This window comes from Suncus etruscus, chromosome 9 (genome assembly GCF_024139225.1).
Source record: "Suncus etruscus isolate mSunEtr1 chromosome 9, mSunEtr1.pri.cur, whole genome shotgun sequence".
Classification (NCBI taxonomy): domain Eukaryota; kingdom Metazoa; phylum Chordata; class Mammalia; order Eulipotyphla; family Soricidae; genus Suncus; species Suncus etruscus.
This window is the reverse complement of record NC_064856.1, coordinates 104,191,829-104,209,233: the sequence shown is the minus strand read 5'-3', so window position 1 is coordinate 104,209,233 and position 17,405 is coordinate 104,191,829. Positions and strand designations below refer to the sequence as shown.

The window sequence follows — 17,405 nt, the reverse complement described above, 5'->3', positions numbered from 1 at the left end:
ACATTATCTGCCGGCACCAAGGGAAGATTCTAGATATGGGGGGAATGCAATTGTTCTTGCATTGAACATTATCATTTTGGCTAGAAAGAGGGAGATTCATTGGATGCAGAGGGTTACAGTTGAGCTCAGGAAAACAGTGATTCAATGGGATATATTCCTGACCAATTTCTAGTCATTTAGTTCAAGGTGGTGAGAGTTCTCAGAGATGATAAGTGGTTATATAGGATTAGAAAGGGAAAAAAATTCTAATAGAACATAGGGAGCATGTAAGAGAGACAAGCTACATGTCTGTTAAATATGGAAAACTGAAGTAACAATTGAGCCTTCACTATAGCCTTCACCTATAATCCTCTAGTCTGGCTATGGCTTCTTTTACTTTAAGTTAATGGTACCTTAGTATTGGGATAGTTTAAGGCTATAGATTAATCTCTTTTAAATTTACTGTGCTGGACCAAAATGATAGCACAAGTGTAGGGCTTTTGCCTTGCACAGGGCTGACTTGGGTTCAATGCACAGCCTCCCACATAGTCCAAATGGTTTAAATATTACCAAGATTTTATCTTACCATTAAAATCCCACATGTCCCCTGAACCTGCCAGGAGTGATTTCTGGCCCCCAAACAAACAAACAAACAAACAAATTTATTGTGTTGCATTGTGTTAATTTTTTGTTTTTGTTTTTGGGTCATTCTCAGTGATGTTTGGAAATCTCTCCTGGCTCTGTATTAAGGAATTACTCCTGGCAGTGCTAAGGGGACCATATGGGATTCCAGGAATGGAACCTATATGCAAGGCAAGAGCCCTGCTCACTGTACTACTTATTGTTCAGACCCCTCATCATATTAATTTAAAAAATTTTGTTGAGGAAGATAGAAAAGCTTCCGTTTATGGCTAATGTTTTAAGTGAAACATTTCTCTTTAAAATAAAATAGAAAAGAATATTACTCTGGACTTTGTAATACATTTTAAAAAACACAAGAAAAACAGATTTTTCTAGGGGAAAATGAACTAGTACTACATTTAAAACAAGAAGGAATATTTTCATTTTTTTTCATTCTTTTTTTAGGGGGAGGGGGCAGCGCTCAGGGGTTACTCCTGTCTGTACACTCAGAAATCGCTCCTGGCAGGCTCAGGGGACCATACAGAATGCCGGGATTTGAACCACCGTCCTTCTGCATGCAAGGCAAATGCCCTATCTCCACGCTATCTCTCCGACCCTCCCCCCCTTTTTTTTTCATTCTTTAAAGCACCACCTGGACCTTCCATTTTCCTGGGAGGATGCTCCAAATTACAGGAAAGTCAATACAACTCTTCAACAGCTTTTTAGGTCTAGTTTAAATCACAACTCTGTTACGCTATTTTCATAGTAGTTTAAGTGAGAGCACCCTCATATAGTGTCGGCCATTTTGTTGTTGTTGTTGTTGTTGTTGTTGTTGTTGTAATTTATTGTACTCGAGCAGAAAACAGAGAACAAGCTCCATTTGGGAGGGGGTAGAGTTGAGACAAGCATAAAAAAAAGGAACATTAAAACACTGACCACATGACAATAAATAACAGCTCGTCATCAATTAGAGAAGCCACGTGTTCCTTCTGCCTCTACTACAACAGAGGAAAATTGTGCAGAGATGCTAGGAATAATGTACCTCTTTTGTGTGTACTTATAGATCAAAAAACACATGATCAAGTTTATATTATATTTATAACAATAAAAATGATTAAATAGCACTTGCTTATAGTATTAGTAATAGTTACATTGGATTTGACATTTACTGTGTGACATACTGGTTTAAATATTTTTTCGGATTTCATCTCACCATTAAAATCTCCTAAGAAATAGACATTAGGGGCCAGAGAGATTGCACGGCGGTAAGGCGTTTGCCTTGCACGAAGCTGACCCAGGGCAGATGGTGGTTTGAATCCTGGCATCCATATGGTCCCCCAACCTGCTGGGAGCAACTTCTGAGTGCAGAGCCAGGAGTAACCCCTGAGCGCCACCAGCTGTGACCTAAAAATCAAACAAAAAATCTATAGTCTGGCCCTCCAACTGTCTGAGGGACAGTTAACTGGAACCTGTTTAAAAAGTTTGATAGACACAGAATAGTCTCACTCATATATATATATATATATATATATATATTAAAGTAAAGACATTATTGTAATAATTTCAGAGACTATAGAGGGAAGGGCCAGAAGGATCGGCCCACAATATGAAGCTCACCACAAAGTGATGAATGCTGTTGGGGAAATAACTACACTAACAACTAGTATGACAAAGTTAATGAATGAGAGAAGTAGAATGCCTGTCTCGAATACAGGCAGGGGTGGGGGAGGAGGGAGATAAGGATCATTGGTGGTGGGAATGTTGCACTGGTGAACAGGAGTGTTCTGTTATGGCTGAACCCCAACTACAATCATGGTTGTAATTATGGTGTTTAAATAAAGATTTTATAATAAGAAAAAAACGTTTGAGGACCTCTGCTAGGTTAACAGTATAACAGTGTATAGAGGCTCAACTAAGGTTAAATGCCCTTGTTAATCTTGTTCTTAACAGTCATATTGTCTTAAAAACTTCCTTGAATGAAAGGGAGAGATTATTTTTTTTATGAAAACTCATCTTGTAGAACCTGAATATCATTCCACATAGACTTAGGGATAAAGAAGTTACTAAACAATTTAAACTAGCCAAGTGATTTCTCAGTCACCTAAATGTTCCATCCAACTAGTTCAACCTTCAATTTTCTGATATCTCCAAATTGTTTAACAAATAGCATCGATTTCTTATTAAATTCAGGATTTTTTGTTTTGTTTTGTTTTTTTGGGTCACACACTGTGACTCTCAGGGGTTACTCCTGGCTATGCTCTCAGAAATCGCTCCTGGCTCAGGGACCATATAGGACGTTGGGGGGAATCTAATCGCAGTCCGTCCTAGGCTAGCACATGCAAGGCACATAGATGCCTTACCCTTTGCGCCACGGCTCCGTCCCGAAATTCAGGAATCTTACTATAGCCATTGATATTATACTCAGACTGTGTGTTGAGTCTCATTTCCTACTATCTTATGTGTATGCATAGGTGAATTAATCAAGCCCTGAATCTTATTATAAATTTAAGATGTAAATGACCCTAGCATCTGTTACTATCTCAGCAGTTATCCTTCCAAGAGGAAAGGGATGGAGTTTTCGAATGAGTACATAGAAAAATAGAGCACAGTGGAGATCAATAGAACATAAGAATAAAATATTCAAGGCCAGAGTGGTGGTGCAGCAGTAGGGCATTTACTGTGCATATGGCAGACCCAGGATGGACCACAGTTTGATCCCCCTGTGTTCCATATGGTCCCCCAAGCCAGGAGAGATTTCTGAGAGCCTAGTCAGGAGTAACCCCTGAGAGTCACTGGGTGTGCCCCCCCCAAGAATAAACTATTCAACTTAATATGCAAAATAAATTTAGGTAAAATCTGAGTGCAGAATTGATGTATATAATCTTGAATTGATGATTTAATCTGAGAGCTCGGATTATTTATCACCCCTACAGGTTCTATTTATCTCTCTGCAATAATTCTTTTTGTTTCGTTTATTGTTGTTGTTGTTGTTTTGGCCACACCCCGTGACACTCAGGGGTTACTTCTGGCTCCGTGCTCTGAAATCGCTCCTGGCTTGGTGGTGGTGGTGGGGGCATCTAGGATGCCTGGGGATCGAACTAGCTGAGAATTTTTATTTTAGGGGCCGGAGAGATAGCATGGTGGTAAGGCGTTTGCCTTGCAGGCAGAAGGACAATGGTTCGAATCCTGGCATCCCATATGGTCCCCTGAGCCTGCCAGGAGCGATTTCTGAGTGTAGAGCTAGGAGTAACCCCTGAGCGCTGCTGGCTGTGACCCAAAAAACACACACAAAAAAATAATAATAATTCCTATTTTAAATAATCCTTGTCATTTTTTTCTTTTGTCATTTTAAAGTCATATAGATCTTAGGGAGATGTTCTGATAGTTGTTATGCAGAGAATGGAAGTAATGTGGATTGAGGTGGTCCTGTCATTTCCATTCCTCATGTTAAATTGCATTTCTTTTGGTAGCACCTCTTCGGCTGCCATGACAACCATACAAGGAATGGAACAGACCACACCAGCAGCTGGCCCTGGGATGTCCCTGCCAGGGATGCCTGTTAATCTACGCTCATATTGGTGGAAAGGGATGCCAGAGAAATTCTTGAAGGGAGAGCCAAAAGCCCTTGGGGTAAGTAAGTTATAAATCTGGGTAAAGAGCAGTGTTTTTGCCAGCCTCAATTTTATCACACTTATTGCCCAGTACTCTGTCCACTAATCTCACACGACATTAGCCTAAGGAACAGTACTTGATTTTAGCCTTAAAAAATGATGCACTATTCTATAAATAAAGCTCCCAAATTTGTTGCACTTATCTCCATTCTAGTGTTATAAAAACTTAGTTCACATCAACAGGAAGAGTACAAGGAAAAGGTTGCAAGTCTCTGTATCCACCAGATATTCCTAGTGGTCTCTGGTTCTCAGTTGTTTCTGTCTCTCTGTTTTATTCTATCTCATCTTCAAAAAATGAAATTTCTGCTTTCTGTTGCAGGGTCTGTCTATGTCTCAGGAGGCTACCCCTAATTTATTTTTAAAGAAAGACAATTTAGATGAAAATAGTGAATAGAGATTTCATCTCTATCTTAGGATTTAAATCAGTGAGTATAAGTCAGTAATGAGGCTCTGTAAACTCTTAATTTCTGCTGGCTTATTTTGCTTCAGCTATTCAGTTTTCATTTCCACTACTCATGCTTGCTGTCACCAAGCCCTCATGAGAATATCGTAGTTCATGTCTCTTCCCCTGTCTTCCCTTCTCCTCCTTTCCCCTTCCTTCCTTTCTCCTCCCCTCCTTTCCCTTCCCTTCTTCCCTACCCCTCCTTTCTTTTCCTTTTCTCTCCTCTCTCTTCCCCTTCCTTTCCGTCCCTTCTCCTCCCTTCTTTTCCCTTCCCCTCCCTTCTTTTCTCTTCCTTTCCCTTCTTTTCTCTTCCTTTTTTCTCCCTTCCCATCCCTTTCTCTCCCCTCCTTTCCCTTCTTTTCCCTTCCCTGATAAGAATTTATAAAGTAGATCTTTTGACTACTCAAGAGGCAGAAAATATAGAAACTTAGCAGTGAAAAAAGGCTAGACATAGGCAATGTTTTGGGGTGCATAATAGTTCTTTATCATTTCTAGGTTGTGCAAATCATTATTGCTCTGATGATCCTCAGCTTTGGAATAATAATGATGTGTACCTCACTTCCCTTTTATGGACCAAGTCCTTTTATAACGTACACTGGGTACACAATTTGGGGATCTTTGAAGGTGAGTAGAATTCCTTCTGATCTAGTTACAAACAATAAGACATTTTATTAATTTTATGAGTTTTGCCATCAACATCTCAAACATATATTGTGGTTTAGCACTTAAAATCAGGGAGCCAACTTGTAACTCAGTTTTCATCTACTTAAAATAAGAATATTCCATATTTTTAAAAACTCACAGGAACCTCTGCAGATTTACATATGATATATTTCAGTTCAGATGTATTATAGAGGCATGTAGAAAAAGACCTAAACTAGAATTGGATAAACAAAAGAACTAGTACTTTCCTAAGAATTACATGCCTATGCATTTCGAGGGTTAATTCATTGACAAGGAACTTACAAAGTATGGCTGATATACATAACAGACTCATTAATATATATGTTTATTTATATGGCAGACATTTCATTACTCTAAGCAAACTCTGAGCAAAGGCAATAGTTAGGCAATTATTGACTTTGTATATTGAGGATTTACCTATAGACTTTGGAAGGGTTAATTTTAAAGAATTTTAGGAGAAACTAAATATAATAATAAGGAAAGAAAATTACTATATAGTTAATATAAAGACAATTTATAATGTCTGGTCAATCCACCTTCATGACTTAGTAAATAGATAACATATTCTAATAGATAAGATTTCTCTTATCAAAAGAGATAACAATTTTGTGTCAAAATTGTTGTAATTAAATAAAAATATAAGAAAATTAAATTTCCCTAAATCAAAACTTAGGAGGATTTCCCTGTCATTTGAAAGTATAAATTGAGGGGCCGGTGTGGTGGTGCTAGAGGTAAGGTGCTTGCCTTGCCTGCGCTAGCCTAGGACAGACCGCAGTTCGATCCCCCGGCATCCCACATGGTTCCCCAAACCAGGAGCAACTTCTCGGAAGGCTGCTTGCACGTTCTGTTTATAGAGTTCAAGTTTAAAGATCAGCACCTTCTGCTTTTCCAGGCAGAACCTCACTTCTGAGAAAGAATTGGTCATTGTCCTCACTTTATTAATGAAGACATAGAGAACTGGGCTGATTAAGCAATTGACTCAAATCACGCAACCTTTGGATTCAGGAATAAGGGCTCAGTTTAGATCATTAAATTCCATGTTACAAACATCTAACCACTCTGATTTTCTATTCCCTTTTCATTTCCTTTCCAAGACTACTTTGGAAACCCAGCATTTTAATTCATTATTTGTATTCAGGGGTTACCAAGAATTGCAGAAGTTGTGTTTGTTAGTTGAGAAACTTAATTCCCTAGAACCAATTTTTAAAATAATTTCTTTATTTGAGTACCATGGTTACAAACACGTTCATAATTTGGTTTCAGCCATAAAATGCACAGTTCCCCTTCATCAGTGCAACTTTCCCACCAACATTGTCCCCCCTTTTTCTACCTACCCCACCCCACCCTGTCTTTGAGACAGGCATGGTATTTCTTTCTCTATCGTTGTCATGGTAGCTATTAATATAGTTATTTCTCTAACTGCATTTACCACTCTTTGTGATAAGCTTCTTATCATGGGCTGGTCCTTTCATCCCACATCTCTGGGTGTTAGTATACCGTCTTTTATCTTCTTAAATCCCACATATGAGTGAGACTATTCTGTGCTTATCTCTCTCCCTCTGACTTATTTCACTCAACATAGTATTCTCCAAATCCATTCATGTGTAAGGAAATTTCATGACTTCATTTTTCCTAGATAAAAATTTTTACAGCTGCTTTCATTTATTCTTTCAGTTTTATTTTTAAAACTTCTTTTGGGAAGTGAACCTTTGTCCTTGCTGTAGATGTAGAACAAAAACCAATACCAAAAAAAAATCACAAATTTCTCTTATATTTGTCCTTTTATTAGATAAGGATAAAGCCCCCAAATTAGGTTAGTACATCATTTTGTATTCTGATAGAATATTATATTAATAAATATATTTTATTGTTTTTATTCCCTCTGAGATGCATTATATACAAATTTGTGGCCATGATAAATGAAGTCCTCTCATTAATTCCTATATTCAAACATAAGAACGTGTATTTATAATATATATATATATAATATGTGTTTGTAATCTTTTCCTATTTTTTTCTTATTTCTTAGAGTTATTTTCACTTGATATTATGGGTGTTGTCTGTAGAACTTATATTTCAATAAGAATAATGAACTAGGAACACAAAAATATAATTCAAAAATCCCTTTCTCACACCTATATTCATTGCTATGCTATTTACAATAGCCAGACTCTGGAAACAACCAAGATGCCCTTCCACAGATGAATGGCTAAAGAAACTGTGGTATATATACACACTAAAATATTATGCAGCTGTCAGGAGAGATAAAGTCATGCAATTTTTCCATATGTGGATGTACATGGAATCTATGGTTTTTAAGAAAAATTAAAGACATTATTGTAATAATGCCCTGAGACAATAGAAAAGAAAGGAAGGACCAGCAAACAATAGAAGCTCACCACAAAGAGTAGTAAGTGCAGTTAGGGAAATAACTACACTAACAACTATCATGACTATCTTTTTTGTTTTGTTTTGTTTTTGTTTTGGGGCCATACTCATTGAATCTCAGGGGTTACTCCTGGCTAAGCACTCAGAAATCGCTCCTAGCTTTGGGGGGATCATATGGGATGCCAGGCAGACAACTTATCTCTAGCACCACCGCTCTGACCCCTATCATGACTATCTTAATGAGTGAGAGAAATAAAATGCCTGTCTCGAATACAGGCAAGGGTTGGGAAGGAGGGGCGGGGAATTGATGGTGGGAATGTTGCACTGGTGAAGATTTTGGGGTGTTCTGTTTATGACTGAAACCTAACTACAATCATGTTTATAGTCATGGTACTTAAATAAATACTTTATATATTTATGAAACTTGCTTAAAATATTTTTTATATTTTTATAATTATTTTGTTACTATACTGAAAATAAGTCCTATACTAGATCACTACTCTACTTCATTTTAATGATATTTCCCCATTTAAACAAAGAAAAGAATTCTAGACTGAGAGATATTCTATCATGTTAACAATAAATTTTGATTAAGTGTTTAATTCATTTAGCAAAAGGTTAGATTTTATTAACTTTTTCTCTTCATTAAAATTTATAGCCATTAGTATGTGAAGGGTCTCAGATTCTTTAATGAGTTACAATAATTCAAAATTGAAAAATCTGTATATTTGAAAAAATAACCACATAGTCATAATTATTTATTATATTTTGATATCATTTTCTATATTATTTATAATTATATCATAATTATTTAATAGATGGGTGTTATTTTTCAAAGGTTATTTATTATACATGAATGATTTCTGTGTATTGATATTTTGAAATTTATTGAAGATATTTATCAAGTTGCTTCATTGGATTAGTATTGTTATTTTTATTTTGGTATTAAGATGCATGTCTAGAGCTTCAAATATAGGAGTTAAGGCATTTGCTTTGCACAAAGTTATGCTGATTCAAACCCCTGAGCACCACCATGAATCAATTCTCAGCACAAAATTAGGAATAGCAATGTCCAGTGTGATTTCCCAAGCCCAACATACATAAATATTTTTTAAAAATAAAAGAAAATTGGGAAACCCAACTCAGATACCCCAGTTGTCCATAGTTTCAATCTCTGAGTCCTTTCAATTTTATTCCAGCTACTTTGGCTAAATGGAAAACAACTTCCCAAATTATAGTCAGATAATTACGATCTAGTGTAGAATTTAAAATTTGTTTTATTACTAATTTTATTTATAACTTTTTTTTTTGGTTTTTGGGCCACACTGATGGTGTTCAGCATTACTCCTGACTCTGTGCTCAGAGATCACTACTTGCAGACTCAAGAGACCATAAGGGATGCTGGGGATTGAACTCAGGTTGGCCGCGTGCAAGGCAAATGCCCTATTTACTGTGCTATCATTTTGGCCCTCTCTGTTGATAGTTATTTAAATAAGAATAATCTTTGTTTTTTTTTTTAAATAACTTAATACTCTTGATACCATGCTAGTCTTGCTTTATATAGAGACTTTAGGTGCTTTCATAATATTTCAACATCTTCAAGAAGTTTAAATGACATAATGTTTGATGTTTCTGTGTGGCTTCATAAATTCCATAAATCCATCTAGCATACTTTTTCTATTCTGGGAGAAATGCTTAATTATTTATAAAAGTTTATGCTTCTTAAAATATTGCTTACTGTAGATATTTATGTTTTGAGGTATAGTGTAGTTATGCCTTCCATTATTTGACAAAAGTTCAATCCCCCATTTTTATTCTTGCTACTAGTTTATTGTTTCAGGAGCTTTGTCAATTGCAGCAGGAAAAAAAACTACAAAAGGCATGGTGAGTAGTACTTCCTGTTTGTTAGCATTGTTGTTCCAGAAGATTGAGATGACTATGCATTTTACTAGAATAGAAAGAATTCATTTGTTTTTTTAAAAAAATCATATTTTAATTATGTTTTTAAGTTGTATAAGTAATTCAAATATTGTAATATAAATGGAAGAAAATAGAATTGCTACTATAAGAACTACTCAGTGGTGGCCGGGCGGTGGCTCTAGAGGTAAGGTGCCTGCCTTGCCTGAGCTAGCCTTGGATGGACTGCGGTTCGATCCCCCGGTGTCCCATATGGTCCCCCAAACCAGGAGCGACTTCTGAGCGCTTAGCCAGGAGTAACCCCTGAGCATCATCAGGTGTGGCCCAAAAACCAAAAACCAAAAAAAAAGAACTACTGGGTGATAATTGGGTGATAATTGTAGAGTATAAAAATTCAGGGAATTCTTGAGAAGAAATATCTAATGGTGTGAGTCAAACAAATATGTAGCAAGAGCATAGCCTATGGTAATGGCACATACTCTTGAAAAGATATGGAATCTGTTGCCTTATTGATAGAAAATATATCCCAACCATATGCAAAGGGTATTTTGATTGTATTTGCAATGAAAATATATTCACCATAAAGTCCCTAAATAAAAAAAAGAAATAAAGGATTAGTCTCAAGACAAAATGTTTTTGACAAAGTTAATAAAAACCAAAAGTGGATCAACAAATTATGGATAAAGATATTTGTGGGATTTTTTTTTACTCAAGTAAGGATAAATATCAAATAGTGATCATTCAACAACTTGAATTTTCTAAATATCTGCTCAACTTGACTCCTTGCCATCTTTGGCAAAATCTGCCTCATGCTACAACATTTAAACTTTATAGTTTCCTGAGGAATGTTAATTTTTGTAAAAGGCATCAAGACTTCACTAAGATCTCCTAAGGAAATTGGGGTTTACCCTAAATATGCCCACAGCATATCATCCTTAAAGAATTAGGAAGTTATAGGGCCATGTTAGAGTTTTAGAAAGTGGTTTAGAAATGAAAATCTTAGGAAGCAATAGAGAAATTAGGAGAATATTTAAAACCATGGAGATGGAGATAATGGAGAATGCAAAAAGTGCTGGACTTAAGATGGAAATAACCAAGGATATTTACTTGATTTTCATGCTTTTCTAGGTCCGAGGTAGCCTAGGAGTAAACATCACCAGCGCTATCTTGGCTGGAATAGGAATCATACTTACTTCAATCAGCTTGGGTAGTTATCCATTCCGCTATTATTACTGTCACTATTATAATGTGTCAGAAAACTGCTCATTGGTTTCATCGATTTTAATAGTAAGTACTTCCTCTTTTCATGGGATACTGGAAACAAGTCATATGAGTTTTGACTCTGATAAAAAGTAACAGTCAAGCTGGAGTGATAGTACAACAGCAGGGTGTTTGTCTTGCACGTGGACAACCCTGGACGGACCTGGGTTTGATCCCGGAATCCCATATGGTCAACCAAGCCTGCCAGGAACGATTTCTGAGCGCAGAGCCAGGAGTAACCCCTGAGAACTGCTGGGTGTGGCCTGAAACGAAACAAAACAAAACAAGTAACAGTCAATATGCTTCAATTAATGAATGACTTCAGTAAGCTGAATGTGACTTATAAACTGATCATATTATCGAGGTATCAGATACATATATGCTCCTTCTATATATTGTTAAAAGACATGGTCAACCAAGCCTGCCAGGAGCGATTTCTGAGTGCAGAGCCAGGAGTAACCCCTGAGTACTGCTGGGTGTGGCCCCAAAACGAAACAAAACAAAACAAAACAAACAAAACCTCCTGATGGAGACTGCTAGTCACTTGATTATCTAACCAACCATGAAACTAATTTACTCTTGAACTTTATTGACAAATGGTTAAATAATCCAGTACCTTTCCAATCATCTCTAGAGGTCCTTACAAAATTTAACCTCAGCAACTGGATCCTGGCAAATTCTCAATCTCTACATTTGCTACTTTTCTGCATTACTTGTCCTCTAGATATTATTTATTTACTTTTATTTTTCAAATACCAGGCACACAACATAGCATAGGGAATAAAGCTTTTGGATGTTTAGCCCATTAGACAAGGAAGAGTTTGAAAATTAAACAGCATAGGCAGGGGCTATAGGGCATTTGCCTTGCATGCAGAAGGATGGTGATTCAAATCCCAGCATCCCATATGGTATCTTGAGCCTGCCAGGAGTGATTTCTGAGTGTAGAGCCAGGAGTAACCCCTGAGCACCATGGGGTGTGACCAAACAAACAAACAAATAAACAGCATAGGCAATCACAATTCAATGAACTCTTTACTACAAATATGCTATTGCTATGAAATACACCTATCTTGATATCACTGAGTTTTTTGGCATCTCTCTTCTATGTGAGCAATTGATTTTATACCATACTGTTGAAAATTTTTCTTATTGTTACTTTCTCTCACCTGAATTGGAAACTCAATGTTCTTTCTAATTTATTATTTAGATTGGTTGCATTGTTTTTTTCTTTAATCCCAGCCCAAAAGACATGAACATTAAGTGCTGTATATCGATTGAACTAGTCTGTTTAAGTAACTTTGCTAAACTAACTTACTCCCTTTGACATTTCTACAGGATGAGGATATCTTTAGTTTATTATTTGTCTATTATATTTATTTACTATAGGTTTACAATGTAATATAGTTTGGGAGCATTGTTTCACCCCACATCAACATCAAGCTCTAGTACCAATCACCACCATCAAATTGAATCTCTCTAGTCATTTTTTTCCAACCACTTGCCCTTCCTTTCTATTACCCACCATGCTTTTATCAGTCTAAGGAGTTAATTTTTGGTGTTTCATATTGTGTTTGTTTAATGCTTTAATATATTTCATATAGACATAGAATTCATTTTTGCATTTTTTGAAATTTCATGCATTTATATAACAAGTCTATGTTTTTTTTTGTTGTTGTTTTTCTTAATTTTTATTGAGACCATTGTGAATTACAAGTCCCTCATAGTTGAATTTCAGGCAAAAAGTGAAAATGAATTAGGACTATTCCAACCACCAGAGTGTTGACTTCCCTCCATCAAAATTTCCAGCATGCATCCATCTTTAATACTTCCACCTTTAATGCCCCTGGCCTGCCAGTGTAACAGGTGCATTTTAAGTTTAGATTGCTAAAATTTAGGTCTCTTGATTCTCTCGTCATTGACTTTGACTTGGATGTTGAGTTATGACTTTTTTTTTACCTCCACCAATGCACGTAAGACCACTTGGTCCAGGGCTGGAAAGATAGCATGGAGGTAGAGCTTTTGCCTTGCGTGCAGAAGGATGGTGGTTTGAATCCTGGCATTCCATATGGTCCCCCGAGCCTGCCAGGAGCGATTTCTGAACATAGAGCCAGGAGTGCAGGTTATTTTCATTTCCTGGCTCTATGGTTTGCATTTCAGTGATAGGAGTGCAAATGCATGTCCAAATTATTGTTTTTCCTATGCTTTGGGTTGACACCTAGCAGTGCAATTGCTGGATCATATAATATTATTTTAAAATGTTTTAGGGCACATTGTTTTCAAAGAAGTTGCATAAATGTATATGATACCAAATGAAGTATGAAAGTTATTTTGTTCATACATATTCACCTTACAAACACTTGTTTCACCTCTTTGGTAGAGGCCATTTTCACAAGTATGAAGTGAAACCTCATTGTGGTTTTTAATTTGTACTTCCATTATACTCGGTGATGAGGAACATTTATTCATGTGCCTTTAAGTCATCTTTGTAGAAGTATTTATTCAGATACTCTGCCCAAATTTTGTTGGGTTATTTGGTTTTTTTGTTGTGGTTATGAGTTCTTTACAAAGTTGAATATTATTAACCCCTACTTAGATGTGTGAAATACAATTATCTTAACTCAATCAGATCAGTAGTTCCTATTTTGTTTGATTTGGTTTGATTTTTGAGCCACACCCAGGGTGTTCAGTGGTTTCTCCTGACTCTACTCAAGAATCACTCCTGGCATGCTCAGAGACCATATGGGATGATGGAGAATCAACCCAGTTGTCCATGTGCAAGGCAAATATGCCCTACCTGTTGTACTCACTCCAGTCCCAGTAGTTACCTTTCTGATTTTGAGATTTCTTCCTTCATAGCACAATTATGATCCTACTATCATTACATGTTTACAATCGTATTTTGCATCAACTATATAAAATTTTCTATATTAGAAGGAATATGTTGAGAATATCTTTTGAATTAATTCTTCTTTTAATACAGTTTTCACATTCCATCATTACCATAGAACTGGGATGGAAAAGGTGAGGGAAATGATTATTTTGCTAATAAAGATGGTGAGAGGAAAAGTCACATTCAAGAGGTATACAGCATATGGTCAGGTCCTATGAAGGCAATTAGAAATCAATGTTTTTGATCTCTGTTCAATGGCTTTATTTTGTGAAGTTGCAATAAGTGGTTAGTGTTTTAAACTGTCATTCCCAGCCCTCATACTTCTTTATATGCATTTTTTTTCCAAGGGAATAGATGTCATAGTGCTCATTCTAAGTGTGCTGGAATTATGTATTGCTATATCCGTCTCGGCTTTTGGATGCAAAGTAATCTGTTGTAATCCTGGTGGAGTGAGTATTCATCTCCCTTGTGGATGTCAATATTTATTTTCAACTGCTATGTGCTATTATATAAATTTACAAGCTTAACATAAAACAAGTTGGTTATCTCTTAGATTCAGTGGGTAAAAATTCAAAACTGGTACAAAGGATGTGACTCTAAGTAGTTTTTCACATGTTTTGTGTTGGGTTAGATCCTCAGTAATGAATGCTTGTACACACAACACCTCCTGAGTAACTCTAGTGGCTCCCAAGCATTGTCAATGTGGCCCCTATAACAATTAACTCCAACAAAAGGAGTTAAGAAAGTGCTTAGCTGGATTTTTTTTCTTTTTCAGAAAAGAACCTGGCTGAGACTAACTGTCTTGATTAAATTTTTTAGAGTCTTGATTAAATTCTCTAATCCTTTTTATTTTTATTCATTGGCTACACAATTTATTTTTTTCTAACCCATGGAAATCACAAAAATACAGTGCATTGCAAACTTATTTAGATTTATTTTCATCGGTACTCATGATTAAGTCAAGTCTAACAAGATTAGGCGAGAGAAAAAATGGTTACTTGTCTTACATACAACCAAACCCAGTTGGATTCTCCAGCATTGTATATGTTCCCTCAAGCACCAAGAAGGATCAGTTCTAAGTAACACCAGCTCTTGCTCCAACACTCTTGCTCTAACTAAATTTATGGCCTTCTTGAAAACTCAAAATTTATTGCCTAATTTAATTCATGGTCAACTGACAGTAGTTATGCATTCAGGTCTCACCTACATGCAAGAGAAGACAGTCAAACAAGGTCACTGGGACACCAGTATAATCTTAAAATCATGCTTACCATAATGGATAAAACTTATTTTTCCCATTTTTACTCCTTCAAATGAAATCTCCCTGTATGGATCAGAGAAAAGCTAATTTGGCTCTTTTATTCCTAGAATACTGAAGAGTCAGTGTCACTGTAGCAAAGCTGCCTTGTTCTCGTACCCCAAGACCTATTGAAGTTCTCCCTCACTGTTAAGCAGAAGGAATTTCAGATAGAAATTGAGGGCAGGAAGTGAAAGAAAATCAAGCAAGAGTAACTAGGAAGAATCATACAAATAGGTTTCAATAACTGAGGGATTTGGAAATGTGAATCGGGTATTAAAACCTGTTCTTCGGTTGCATTACCCAATGATCCAGGGTAGACAAAGTCAAATTATGGAAGAACCATGTTAGGTTAATTTTATGGTCTCATTGCCAACTTTATTTTGAGTGGCATTCACATTGCTTTAGCCCACTTTCTTTTATAGTCCTTCTTCACAAAAGATAGAGTAATTCATTGAACTTTTTGTCATACTAAGTCCCTTGAAGTTAGACAGTATCAGAAATTCCCAAGGATTTTGTGATTGCATTAGGGAAACATTTGATTTTTAAGTGAAACATGTAGTCATGGAATCTAAGTCCATTATAATCATCATATTATAACACCTAGATTTGTCCTTCCTTTTGTTGCAAGAATAGTTAGTTGGGAAATGTACCCCTATATGTATTCATTAATCCCACTATGCAAAGATTTGCAAAGTGTCAATATAAAGGATCAGTGGGTTTAAGGAATATAATACCAAAGTCTTTTTCTCTGAGATTCTTCCACATTCCTTCTCTCTGGTCATTTCACACTTCGTGCAAGAGAAGATGAAAAGACATTCTATAGTTTTGCAATGATTCTTAGTATTCTGAATCTGGGGATTTGTAAATACTTTAGTAATCACCAGCAAACCATGGTTTGAGTATGTTGTGGTCATCAGCAATAAACTTTATTTGAAAGAAAAGTCTATATTTGCTAAAGAACCTAGGTTCACCCAAACAATCATCCAGACCTAAAGTCAACTTACTGAAAAGACAATAATTATCAGCATCTCCTCTAGATTCAACTTGATCTTATTCTAAAGAATGTCCAAGGAATATACTTATGTTAAGCTTGAGACAGAATACAAAGAAAATTTGATCCTGAAAATGATTCATTGTGTGAACAAGAAAGGGAAATTCTAAGACTCACCATCTGGTATTTTGATTGATTTCACAGGTTGTATTCATTATGCCATCCAATTCTCATGGGGCAGAAACAGTATCTCCTGAACCAGTGTAAAACAACGTGATGCCAGCAACGGATCAACAGAAGAATGGTACAGAAGACTTTTGTTGATAATAGTCCCAAAACTCCACATGAAAGTATTTAAATTGTGGTTGTTTTTTTTTTTTATCCAACTCCTCAGAACTTACCTACTTATTTCATTGTTATTTTTTCAATAAATGCAGAAATTAAATAAAGTAGCAGTTTAATGAGACAAATGTAGTACTTTAACATTTTTTTATGCATGTTTAGAACTTTATGCAATGGGATTATGATGGTAAATCATATTTGACCAAGGATAAGAGGCATTGCTCCATTGTGACTTCTCTAAAAAGTACATATTTCTACTTCCCAAAATATTATTCCTCAAATTCTACAACTTCCTTTTCCTACTTTGAAAACAAAGTGTTTTCATGTTGGGAATTTTACTCTTTAACTTTCCTCTACTGCAACTTAATATTTATTTCTAATGTTTCTTGTTAATATTGCATGTGTGCATGGGCTGGGGCCTATACCCAGTGGTATTTGAAGTATTACTTCTGGAGATACTCAGGAAACTATGTGGTCCTGGGCATATTACCCTAGTTTCTGCATGCAACATGTGCCCTCAAAACCTGATAAACTTTTAAAATCATTGAAAAGAATACTTGCCACATAGATGACTTCTTATAAACTTCTCATGTAATGTTTCTCCAATATTTCATTAACATTTTACAGTTGGGATGCACAATTTTGGTTCCCATTTGTTCTGATAATCTTGACTCACTTTCTTTAAGGAACCACCACTCTCTTCCTCTCTTTTATGCACAAAGATTGAATTTACTGTACCTCACCTTCTAAATCTGAGAAAATTTCAGCCACTCACTGGAGTGGTTCTCTGATGTTCTTAGCATTGAAGAGATAGCAAAAATATGATCGAATGCATGAATAAATAAATGGCATTTACAAACAAAGTCAATCATGTCCTTTTGGCCTCACTGATCAAGAGAGTTTGCTTTTTTTTCTTTACT

The 17,405-nt window shown here is 36.0% G+C and overlaps 1 protein-coding gene across 2 annotated transcripts; it reads left to right on the top strand.

Annotated features, from left to right (window-relative positions):
- Nucleotides 1–4,070: 4,070 nt before the first annotated feature.
- On the top strand, nucleotides 4,071–16,478 carry LOC126017938 (membrane-spanning 4-domains subfamily A member 4A-like). 2 transcript variants are annotated; one of them, XM_049780001.1, is made up of 6 exons: nucleotides 4,071–4,230; nucleotides 5,209–5,337; nucleotides 9,613–9,669; nucleotides 10,831–10,989; nucleotides 14,200–14,301; nucleotides 16,348–16,478. In XM_049780001.1, the coding sequence occupies exons 1-6, from the start codon at nucleotides 4,087–4,089 to the stop codon at nucleotides 16,408–16,410; spliced, it is 654 nt and encodes a 217-aa protein (XP_049635958.1). In that variant the 5' UTR covers nucleotides 4,071–4,086; the 3' UTR covers nucleotides 16,411–16,478. The 2 variants fall into 2 exon arrangements, with proteins under 2 accessions (XP_049635958.1, XP_049635959.1); XM_049780002.1 differs by lacking the exon at nucleotides 10,831–10,989.
- Nucleotides 16,479–17,405: the final 927 nt, after the last annotated feature.

Bases quoted from the DNA above. Each gene is read 5' to 3' on its own strand.
- LOC126017938 (XM_049780001.1), top strand. From the start codon at position 4,087: ATGACAACCATACAAGGAATGGAACAGACCACACCAGCAGCTGGCCCT. The intron at 5,338-9,612 runs GTGAGTAGAATT...TCTTGCTACTAG, and splicing joins CAATTTGGGGATCTTTGAAG to TTTATTGTTTCAGGAGCTTT. The intron at 14,302-16,347 runs GTGAGTATTCAT...TTGATTTCACAG, and splicing joins TCTGTTGTAATCCTGGTGGA to GTTGTATTCATTATGCCATC.